Here is a 12720-nt window from a genome sequence, read left to right as displayed (position 1 = left end):
TAAATATACAAGGACAAGAGCGAGCACCTCATGCTGTGCTACAGCCATGAGAAGTATGGATGGCTTGTACCTCCATATTTCAGTAACTTCCTATTTCCCTTCAGCCTCACAGGTTCCCAACGCCTCCCTCGTGTGTATGTGATTAATATGAATGTCTGTGCACTAGCAAGCGCCCTCCATCTCTCCCTCAGAGCATTATTAAATTCTCCATCTTCTTTTGGGGCTTAAAAACTCTTATGTCAAAAGTAACATGATAGAACACCTAATATAAAACTGCTTCCTGTTCTTTAAAAATCAGTACATCCTAAACTACACATAGTGTTTTATGGCTGAAAGTGAATACATGTGATCAGGGGGAAGGTAAAAAATGGCTTAGTGTAGGATTTTCACTTTAAATTTTCATAGACCACGCAAGACAACAGTTGAAAGTCTAATATAGTTTTTACTTTAAAAAAAAATATGTTCACAGTTTATATTTTGTCTGGTTCTTCAGTAAATATATCAAAGCATACAAATAAATGTACTCGGGAGGTATTTGTTACTAAAATTATTTAAAATAATAAAAAATATGTCTAAAGCTAAATAAATAATGTAAACGCAAATTAATAAATAAGTACAGTACATAAATATAAACACTGCCAATGGAGTTCTCTTTAATTATATTATTTGGATATATTAATTGAAAACAAGCTGCTTCTCTAGTAAATGTATGTTGTTATAGCAATATTTACATCTTTTCTCAATAAGGTATTTTATTAATCTATTCTAGATTTAAAAGCGTTAATAAATAATAAAAGTAATACATTATTGCACTACTCCAAATATATATATATATATATATATATATATATATATATATATAGTTTTCCAGTTCAAATACCCTAATTTTGTTAGGTGTTTTGACGGAAATTGCACTTGTTTAAAGGATTCTGTAATTAGTTTTTAAATGGCAGAAATACAAAATATAATTTCAAAAGTAAATTTCTCACTCTGTCTTTCTCTCTTCTCACCTTTCACTGATATCTTCAATCCTCTGGCCATTAAAGGGCAGAATATTGGGTGTGTGGCTGTGGCAGGGGGAAGTAGGAGCAGAAGTGTGGCCTTTCCCATTTTGGAGCGAGTGTCTTCGGCTGCGTCGTCGTTCCAAACCCCGCCTCTCAGGTGTGGCCCCCACGCTGGCCCGACGCCGGCTTTTATGTCCAGATGGAGAAGGCTGAGCCTCATCATCGCCATCTTCATGACGAAGGATTGACTATGGATATAAATGACTATTAGACTCACAGCAAATAGAAAATGTTGCATTAAAGCATCACAGCTAAGGATAAACCAAGGTCTACCTACAGTCCAAATTCTTGGCACAAAAAACATGCATATAAATAGTTCATTATACTTGTCAGTTTTTGTGTGAAAAAAACATTTTATAGTTTCATATCATTCAGTTACACTGGTGTGAATTTGAACATCTGGATCAATCGACACTGTCCAATTGAAAAGCAAACTGAGCATGTGCTAACCTCATAGATGTTGAACTGCTCCACTAGATCCAAGTCTGTGCCCTTCCTGTTGACGTGCATCTGGGCCACGGCCTCCATGCTCTGCTCCTCCAGACTGTCCACCACATCATAGAAAGAGTCCTGGTCTGGCAGACCAGCTAATGTCTGGAGGAACACCACATATATGTGAGAATATTTATAACAAACACATGAAAAAGAGTGTGCAAAAAGAGTCTGAAGTCTTTGAAACATATACTGTGCAGGTACCTTGTTGATAAGGGTCATGGCATAAACCAACAGCTCAGTGTCCATTCCATCTTTCTCATCCAGGATTTCCATGGCATTGGACCAGGGCTTACAGCCTGGATACACATAAATTAAAGGGTCATAAACTCCTGTCCAATTAGTCAATTTAGACCTATTTAGTAAGGTTTTCATTTCAAGAATTTCACTTTTTAATGGAGCCTTTTTGTTCATTATTGACATTCTTCACAAGTTTTTTTTTTTACTTTATGCCCACCAAAAAAGTCTAAATTAATTCTAATTCAGAAATAGAAGAGGTGCATTCTTACGGAGCCCCTAAAGGGACATGGTGATGGAAAAGAATATGAGATGGGAGGAAAAATAATAAGTCACTGCTTTTGCCCCGAGAAACTTTGTGTTCCCTTGCAAAAACATTTGCGTTCCCCCAAGAAATTTTGCGTTCATTCACAAAATGTTTTGCGTTCCCCCGTTTGCTGAGAAGGTGCCGTGCACAGAAGCTGTGTGAGAAGGGGAAAGGGGAAAGGGGAGGGGGGCGCGGGGGACAGTTCACCTCTGGGTCTCTCCCAAATGGAAAGGATATGGGGGGGGATGGGGGATTCACTGTATAGGGCAATACTCTAATGGAATTCACACCTTGACTTTCTTCCAAATAATGCACATTTCATTCATAATATTATAAATACAGGCCTATAGTTCCTGCAGATTTTTGTTTTTCTGAATTGTGTGAAATGGCTAATAAAATAGGTAATACAAAACGATTATGTGGTCACCAAGGTGAATTGGTTTTGTCTAGACCTCTGGTCGTTACTCGTGATTGACAGTGTTGGGGGGGGGGGGAATCTGTTGATTGTCGAGTGCCAAATAAACACAGAGAAGGACAGGAAAAGGTCAAAGCCATCGGGTGCCCAATTTAGAAAAAAAAATAGTTTAACAAGTCATAAATAAAAGTGTGCCATGCATAGAATTTGAGGCAGTAACCAAGGAGCTAATGTTTTGTGTGATGAAGAATTTGTGCTATTTACAATATTTATTCTATATTTTATTTGTATATTATTCTTAATATTTCATATCATTGTTGCTCTCTGCTCTTGTAACATTTTTTTATATATCTGATTGTATATATTTTTGGCACATTTATGTATATAGTGTATATTTATTTAAGTTCTGATAACATATATTGTGTCATATTTTGTGCAGAATTGTGTTCATTGTCTTTTGGCTTGTTGGAGTTGGAGATTGTGCACCTGTTGTAATTGCAATAGTTAAATAACTGGATTCTCTTAAGTGTGTTTTTCAAATGTTCTAATGAAGGATTTGTGCAATTGAGGAATATAATTTTCTCTTTCGATACAATAGAATATAACTGTTTGTGGAGAATTTTGTGTGTGTGTGTGAGGGGGGGGGGGGTGCGTTTTGCTCGAAGGGGCTCGAATGTAGAACCGCCACTGCTGGTTCAGAAGCAAATGAGCAGCATTAGTTTGAGGAGAAAATGTCTGTTATGTAGATTATTAGCAAAAGACGTTCTGCTTCATCTGCCAGCCTGTCTGTCTCTCACTGGGGGACCAGAGACAGCCTTTTCTCCTCTTATGTAACAGTATTAAAACAGTATTAAACCCTTTTTTTCATCCTAGCTGTCTTATCTTAGTAGCTCTGGTCCTATCAACACATTTTTCCAAGAGCTCAGTCCATTAATCTTGATTTACTCCTGCTGTATTTTGTTCACTCTCAAAGCAGAGGTCGATAATATGAGCAATTACCAAAGAGTTGACTCAGCTAACAGAGTTCCCTAAAGTTCTGGTAAGGTTCTCTCAAAGTTATGAACAGATGTTCTTCCAGCAGCATTAATAGAATGTTGTTCAAAGTTATCCGGTCTTTAATAATGTTCTCAAAACATAAACAAATATATATCTATTTTAAAATCATGGTCATGAATGATTATGAAAAGTTTTTTTTTTTTATTTGAAGCGTTTTCTTTGTATGTTCATCTAACATTATTTAAATGTTACTAGTTTAAGAATGCTTAGAGAACATTCAAAAATAATGTTTAACATTCAGAAACTTATCAAATGGGAACATTAGCTAAATGTTCTTAGGACAACAGTCAAAGTTAGTTAACTGTCAGCTTCGCTTGTTGCTTCCTCTCTTCTCCTGTTTTAACCTGAAGGGAACCAAACCTCACCAGAGGAGAGAGTTTCTCCCCATCATCTCTGTCCCACAAACATTGTAACAGCCAGACTCTGGATACGAGCTCAGCTTGGACTCAAATACAGAGACTGAGAGTTGAAAAGAGCTGGAAATGGATTTCCAGAAACACAGTTAGGCTACAACTTTCCAAGAGTATTTCACTTTCCATATTTTTTGTGTGCCTGTGTGCATGCGTTAGAGATGAACGGATAGGCTATTATTTCATCTGCAACTGCATCACAAAACTCATCATCCGTCCGCCATCCAGCCGCACCAACGTTTTCTGACCAATTTTCAAAGCCACACCCGCCCGCCATCCGCTGATTGTTGTAAGGTCTATGAGCGATGCAAGGCGCTGCTGAGGCGAGCTGCGAGGCTAGAAAGCTCTTGCCTGTTCTAGAAAGGATACGGATGTACTTTTCGTATGTAGGTAACAATATTTAACAATGTATATTATTTTTTCAATTGATTGGTTCAACCGCCCGAATTTAATTAAAATATTATTTTTCGTCACGTCATCTGCCCGATCCGCTTTTTATCCGCGGAGTCTGCGGCTGTAACCGTCAATCGCGCATCTCTAGCGTGCGTGCGTGATGTGTTCACACTACCTTGCTTGGTGTCTACGGTGTTGACAGCCTGGATGAGGAGGGGTGCGTTGGTCTCGGTGTATTCCACAAAAACCAGCAGCAGCTTCAGAGCAGTTTTAACAACCAACCGGAACTGCAAACACACACAAAGACAGACACAATATTTATCTCTCTACAAAAACATACATTAATCTTAAAATTTGCCTTTACATTCCATAAAATGACAATCTGCTGTAGCCCACACTTGATCTTACACTGTCTAGACACTGTCTAAATTAACTGTGTATTTAAAGGGTATTAAAGCCCAGAGAACATCTTGGCACTTTTTCCTGAATTGGGTACAATGGAGGATATTGATAACAACCTCTGACACATGACTTCAAACTGACAGGAAGAGGAGCTACTTTAAATGTCCTGCAAGGTCTCTGTGATATGACCCCTGTCATATCACACTCTAAAATATGTGTTGTTTGTTTTTTTGCCTTTGTTTTTGATAGCCATAGTTCTATTGGTCTAACATTGGTATTGATGTAGTTTTTTAAGTAATTCATATTTCTTAGCATTTGTAACATTTCATTTTATCCTGTTTTCCAATGTACTTTCTTGCCCGTGTTCTTTCCAGTGTTCTTTTTCTCGTCCTGGTTACGACTGTAACCTTGGTTCCCTGAAAAGGACGCTGCGTCGAGAATAACGTTGAGGGAACGCTCCGTGTGACTGCATCGTGAAGCACGTGTGAAATCAGTCCAATAGTGTGACGGGACGTCCTAGGCAGGTGGCGTCACGACCAGGAAACTATAAGGCCTGCCCAAATAAAGCAACGCTAGCTTCTGATAGTATAAAGTTGTTGACAGGCATGCAGGAAGTATGGCAGATGGACAAAACGTCTCGTTCCTTTTTCAGGAAAACCAACTTTACAGTTGTAACAGAGATGTTCCCTTTCAAGGGAACTCGCACTGTTTATACCCACGCCGCCATAATGACAAGTGCCTGTCTTGTATAAAATTGTGAAGAGCAGCACTAAGACGAGAGCACCTGGGACCCTGGTGTGGAGTCCAGGTCTAGTTTATAAAACCTGACAAATGTGTGCTTTTTGCAGGGACACACGGTAAAATAGCCTTAGAGGCAGCCATACTCCTAGTGGAGTGGGCCCCGACTGATATAGGTGAAGGTTGTCCGGCTGACTCATATTCCAGAGAAATAGCCTCAACTATCCACGCATTCTCTGCTTAAATGCTGGGACCCCTTGCTGGGTGACCCAAAACAGATGAACAGCTGTTCAGATTTAGGCCACAGGGCAGCTCTGTGGACATAAGCATCTAAAGCTCAAACTGGACAAAGCAGATTGTTTCTTTCCAGGTCTAGATCCCAAAAGCGAAGAGGACAGAAGGCCTGCAGCACAACAGATATAGCCACATTTGTGGGGACCTTAGGAATCTAACCCGGCCTAGGGTGAAAAAATGCCTTCACCATGCCAGTTGCAAACTCGAAGCTTGAAAGAGCAACCGACAGGACTTGCAATCACCTACTCTTTTAAGAGACGTGATAGCAAGGAGAAACAAAGCTTTAAGAGTCAGTAACTTGACTGGAACCTCCTCAATAGGCTTGAAGGGAGCCAAGGACAGGCCTTCTAACACCAAATCCCAGGTATGCACCCTGCAGGCTCAGCCTCAAGGTACCACGGAGGAAACAGGTTGCCAATGGGTCTCTCCCCAAGAACATACTACCCAAAGGAATGTGGTAAGCAGCTATGGCAGCCACATAGACCTTTAAGGTGGACGGGTACAACCCTGCGACAAATTTCTCTTGCAGGAGCTCCAGCACTGTACCAACAGGGCAGTTAAATGGGTCCAGCTGATGACCTCTGCACCAAGAAGTGAATACTCTCCACTTCAGGGCATAAAGTTTCTTCATGTAAGGAGCTCTGGAGTGAAATATGGTCTCAATAACCTCAGTTGAGAGACCATAATCTATGAGCTGGGCCCCCTCAGCCCACAGTTTCCACAACTCTGATGGGGGTGATGAATTGGGCCCCCTGCATGGGACAGAAGCTCCCTCCTGATCGGAATCTCCCTATGAGAGCCGTTGAGGAGAGACACAAGGTCAGAGAACCATACTTGGACCGGCCACATAAATCATGTGTATCCCCACCGGTAATGTAGCGAGGGCAGGAAGGAACACAATTTAAAATGTTGTTTGCTCGCAATAACTCTTATATATGAGACAGACAACACCAAATAAGACAAACCATTTCAACAGAGAGCGCTTACTGAAGACACAGAGCTAGTGTTGCTTTGTTTGGGCAGGCTTTATAGTTTCCTGGTCGTGACGTCACCCGCATATGAAGTCCCGTCACATCATTGGACTGATTTCACACGTGCTTCACAACGCAGTTATGCCAAGTATTCCCACAGCGTCATTCTCGACGCAGCATGAGTTCCTTTGAAAGGTAAATAAACTTAATTTAATATATATACTCTGAAAACATGCCTAATTACATTACAGAATTTTGCTTCTGAAGTAAAGTATCTGTAATTATCATGGATCATATATTTTTACAGAAAACAATACATAAATATTGATTTAAAAATGTTTAAAATAATCTCCTTTGCAAATTTGCGTATACTTTCATCATTACAGATTGAGACACTGAGGCATGATATTTTTAGGAAAACAAGGTGAAAGAGAGAAGAGCCCTGAAATCCAATAGACAGAAGTGAAAAGTAAATCAAACAGAAGTAAAGAAGAGCAAAAAATACAGGTTCATGAATGTGATTGTGAGTATGGAGGAAAGTGGCTGAACAGATCTGTTTAAAAATGTTAGAGCTCCTGTTTCAAACCAAACAGTGCATTCCATATGTACCATATAACAGGAAGAGAGAGAGAGAAGAGGCAATACGAAATGCACATAATGATTTTTAAACTGTACAAACTGTATATTCGATTCCCTAACTCACTTACTATATGAGCTGTTTTCCTCATTGGGACCAAATGTCCCCACAAGGACGAGGATTTCGGATATTGACCTGCCCACACACACACCTGTCCTATCATATATGCTCATTTTTGCCACTAGAGGGCTGGACAGGACCCAGAGAGAGAATCAACCCAGAACACTGTGTGCCGTGCGAAACTGTGCCACACTCTGTGTGCTGGCACACCTAGAAGTTGCCCTGCTGAGTTAAAGCATGCTTTACAAACATGGGCTCAAAATAACATAAATACAGGGGAAAAACAGGAAACGCAGTCATGTACACTGCGTGCAAAACTACGGCACTCTCTGAGTATTGTTCAAGCTGGCACACCTGGAAGCTGCCTTAAAACATTTCCAAACACTGGCTAAAAATAACATAAATACAAGAAAACGTATATCTTTCAGTCCTTATTGAATTCATTACTTCTGAACAAAATAATAGATCTGGTAGGCTCTCAAAACAAGTGTTTCTTATCTACTTTTGAACAACTTTTTGAAGTTTTCAAGACTAGGTTTTAAAACCAAGCAATAAAATATATTATTAATATTACCATGAAGTGCATAGGCCCAGCAATATGCAAAATTATACATCTGACATAGGAGGAATAAATGTGATTAGTGTGTCAAAATTGTATTATTTCCATTTAATTTTTATTTGAATTTTATTTATATTTATTTATATAATTCATTTTATTTTATTAAATGCATCAAACATTGCACCGATATGCTGACGATACCAATAAGCCAAGAATATACATGTTTTTGTCTAAATAAATGAGAAGTTAATCACAAAAAAAACAAAATCAACTGTTTTAACATACAATTGAATTTAGGTGTCAACACATTAATCTATAGAAAAACATTCAATTTTGAGATTTTCTAAAAATAACATTTTACAGTGTTATTAAATTATTGGTGTTTTTACGGATTAACTTTAAGTGAGCATTAGATAATGGCAAAGGCAATCTAAATAAAAAAAGGCAAATAAGCATGCACAACTAAATATTTAATATTGGCTGACTGTCATACAGTATATGATTGTGGTTTGGTTTCACATTCATGTTTTCATTTCTCTTAATTTGAAATTTAGTCATAGTCATGTTTTCTGTTTCATGCCATCCTGTCATATGTTCTTGCCATGTGGGTTCCTTTAGTTCATGGCTGCATTTAACTCCACTTTTAGACACACTCACATATCGGTTATGTGCATTTTTTATTTTGTGTAAATATATCAGTGTAACAAGTCATACACTGGAAGAGAAGTTAAATGACCCACTCGAATCACTGCAAAAACATCATGAAGTTAAACACACACACTCATTTACAATTTTAACAATGAAATTTCCTTTACCTTTGATCCAACCAGTGTGTAAAGCCACTGTACAGTTTCATTGTGTCTGATAAGCCCATTCATTCCATCCACATACAGCATGATTTGTCCAAGAGCTAAAAGAGAGAAAGAGAGAGATATATAATTAGGTTGCTATGCAGGTTTTAATGTCTTTCAGTGCATTGTTATACGGTTTGCTGAGGTGTTCTGTGTATTGCTAACTGGCCCAAATCAAAAGAGCCCACCACCACTAGTCCTAGATATTCTTGTCCTTTGTTAAACTTAATATTGAACAATATTATTGATTTGACTGCACTGAAACTATTGGATGAGAACTGAACTGAGCTGGACAATGACATTATGTTTTGTGCAGAACTGCTTTATAGATTTAATAATTAATGATCTGTACAACAGAATTGAATCATCACTGAATTGACTTCAGCTGAACAATGACACTATTTTCATGTAGAGCTGCTGTACAGTCGATGTTATAACTGTAAAACTGCTTTTTAAACAATCTGTATTGTATAAAGTGCTATTCAAATAAAGGGGACCTGACTTATAGCTTCGGTCCAGAGTTCCGACCACATAAAAATAGAGATAAAATACAATTAATATAAATTTATTATTCAATAATTAACAAGTTGTTTGATTAAATAATAATTAAATATTACTTTAATCAAATAAAAATAAATGTCCTATTTTATTGGAATAAAAAAGAACAGTTGAATTACTGCCCTGACACAATCATATTTTTTAAATGAACTGTTGCAGATAACGTTAAGTAACGTTATAAACATTTTCATGCTCTTTATGCTTATTTATGCTTACAATATACATTTATGCTACTGCAAAAGCTTTTATCCATATTGCATTCAAGCTATACAGAGCTATACTGATTTTCTTATCAGATCATGTATTCCTTGGGAATTGAACCCATGACTGGTGCCATGATTGAGCCACAGGAACACAATAAAATGTTCACTGCTTTGAAGTCAAGTTAATCAATTACATCTACTGGCATAAAATTAAAACTTTATTTCATGTGTGATAGTGTGGGATTTGAACCAGTAGAGATTTGTATCAGGAGTATGAATTTAACCTCTGGCCCACCTCACCATTGGATTATTCCTCATACGCAAAAGTAGATTTAGCAAGTGCAAGTTCCTAACATTTTTAGTATATAATATTACTTGAGCAAAATAAAAAATATTTTTTTACTTGAAATGCAACAGTGAAGCAAAACTGCTTCATACCACTGGCTAAGAGCTCGTGTGTGTCTTTGCATGTGCACAGCAGTGATACAGCAGTGTGGTCAGTGTTTCCATTGTCTCCTTAGCAACTCAGGGGAGGTCTTGTGGTGAAGGAAGTGTCGTGACAGAACTCGAACTATAAAGAAAACTCTTCACACGCCAATGAACCCTCACATATGTGTCCAAAGTTTAAAGTAATCAGAGTACAAACAGATACAGCCCTCTATATGTGAAGAGCAGGATTTTGTTCTGATCAAAGTGAAAAGTGGCAATGAGATCCATCTGGAGCTGTCTGAATTCACAATCTGCTGCAAGGAGTTATTGTAACACACATACATTAACTCACCCCCTCCCTTTAACAGGTTAACCGTTCTCAAATAAACAACTGAACTTTGCACAAACTTTAAGGACTGTTACACTTTCTATCTTGACACAGAAATATACAAACACACATATACAAAACCACATTTATAGGTTAATGCATTCAAGTCACATTGTTGAGTGAGTGTTTATCTAAAAATATTTAATAAATATTGTAGAACGCTGTTGCTTGGTCACTTATAAAAAGCACCCAGAGAGAATGCAAACATCATTTTTGTTTCTAATTTTTATAAATCTCCAGACAAGTTAATGCTGTAGATTAAACTTTGTTAAACCCCTGGTAGCAATGTTCAGGGAAGAAGGAGGCGGGAACCGGCGAACAATCAAAGAAACTTTATTTAAAATAAAACAAACAAACCAAAATACCGCCAGCAGCCCCTCGCGGACGACTGCTGGCTACCGAAAATAAATATAACTGCCAGCAGCCCCTCGCGGACGACTGCTGGCTAAAATAAGATACAAATACAAAAAACCAAACACAACGTAAAACCAGGCCTGTTCCTCTCTCAATCATCAACGTCATCGCTCCTCCTTTATGCTTCTGCTCCTCCGTGAGAGATGCGAGACCGGTGTGCTTCACAGGTGTTGCTCATTAGCAATCACACCACCGGCCTCGCACCGTTCTCTCACGTCCCTCGGCCGTCCTTTGCCACATACTCCCATCGCCCCTCACAGGCCAGGGGGTACCCACGAGCCTGTGTCTACTCCCCCCCCCCCCCCCCCCCCCCCCCCCCCCCCAACGGCGGCGATCCCTGGGGGGTATGGACCGACAAGCAGAGGGAAACGGAGATGGAAGCATGAGGAGCGACAGATCGAGAGAGGGGAGAAAAAAAAAAAGAAAAAAAAAAACTTGGTCCGGTTCCCACAACGCGCTGCCATCTGGTCCCCCATCAGCTGGGCGATCTCCTCCGCGGTGCCTGGCGGTGACGCTGGGTAGCCCTCGGTGGACGGCTCGACGCTCCTCCGCCGCCCGGTGGACGGTGACGGCTCTTTGGGCTCTAGGGCAGACGGTAGGAGTCCCCCGGTCCCTGCTCCTCCCCTTTTTCTGGTGGACGGCAGCAGGCTCCGGCCCACGGCGAGCGGTGGCGACTCCCCCGCTCCCTCCCGGACGGCAGCCGCCCCTCCAACTCCCAGGCGGCCGGCAGCGAGCTCGACCGTCCCACCGGCAACTCACTCCAGCGCACCGCCTCGAGTGTCCATGGCCGCGAGTCCCCATAACACCAGCAGCCCCTCGCGGACGACTGCTGGCTAAAATAAAATACAAATACAAAAACCAAAACACAACGTAAAACCAGGCCTGTTCCTCTCTTGATCATCAACGTCGTCGCTCCTCCTTTAAGCTTCCGCTCCTCCGTGAGAGATGCGAGACCGGTGTGCTTCACAGGTGTTGCATATTAGCAATCGCACCACCGGCCTCGCGCCGTTCTCTCACGTTCCTCGGCCGTCCTTCGCCACACCCTCATTCCCAAACCAACATGCACACATTTTCGATTAATGCTGCTAAATTAATGTCATTTAATTTATGTATTAATGCAATAAGCATTACGATTGGATAGTAACTAAAGACTTCGTAGCACCATAGTGAATGTGTCGTATAAATGTTAAGAACAGTTATTTTCATGTAAACTAATGTTATTACTTGTAACCATGATTTTCAGTAGTAATTTAATGAATTCTATAATGGGACACAGTAGATAAGTTAAAAAGTTATAAAAAAATAGGGCTGTGAAACGATTAATCGCAATTAATTGCATCCAAAATATAAGTTTGTCTTTATATAATATATGTGTACTGTGTATTATTATTTTGTATATATAAATACAAACACATGCATATTTAAGAAATATTGCATGTATATATATATATATATATATATATATATATATATATTATATATAAATAACAAATATTTCTTAAATATATACATGCATGTGTGTGTATTTATACATACACGATAATTATACAAAGTACACATACATATATTATATAAACACAAACTTCTATTTTGGATGCAATGTAACAATACCATTCACTCACATTTTATGAGATTATACTCATACACCACCTTTATGGGCATATTTTACTAAAATTCATGTTGAAATCTTCCTATGAGGAGTTCTTTAAAGCTTATTTAACAACAAAGGGGGCGGAGATTAAAAAAGGAAAGATTGATAATGATTTTAAGTTGCAATGGTGAATGTAGACTGTAAAGGTTAGTTTCTATTTTGTGCACTATTGATGTAGAACAGAGATTTGT

At 39.2% G+C, this 12720-nt stretch overlaps 1 protein-coding gene across 6 annotated transcripts in view; it reads right to left on the bottom strand.

Moving 5' to 3' along the window:
• fhod3b (formin homology 2 domain containing 3b) overlaps positions 1-12720 on the bottom strand; it is a 242332-nt gene that overhangs the window by 65198 nt on the left and 164414 nt on the right. For all 6 annotated transcript variants that reach the window (XM_077209219.1, XM_077209220.1, XM_077209222.1 and 3 more), the window contains exons 6-10: positions 8851-8945; positions 4550-4661; positions 1761-1855; positions 1515-1658; positions 1011-1252 (exon numbers count right to left, since the gene is read on the bottom strand). In XM_077209219.1, the coding sequence (XP_077065334.1) occupies positions 1011-1252; positions 1515-1658; positions 1761-1855; positions 4550-4661; positions 8851-8945 (688 nt within the window). The remainder of the gene's footprint in view (positions 1-1010; positions 1253-1514; positions 1659-1760; positions 1856-4549; positions 4662-8850; positions 8946-12720) is intronic.

This window comes from Siphateles boraxobius, unplaced genomic scaffold (genome assembly GCF_051911475.1).
Source record: "Siphateles boraxobius isolate OS27281-9 unplaced genomic scaffold, OSU_SipBor_1 12, whole genome shotgun sequence".
Taxonomy (NCBI): domain Eukaryota; kingdom Metazoa; phylum Chordata; class Actinopteri; order Cypriniformes; family Leuciscidae; genus Siphateles; species Siphateles boraxobius.
Note: the sequence above shows the minus strand (reverse complement) of the source record. Positions and strands in the feature narration are given on the sequence as shown.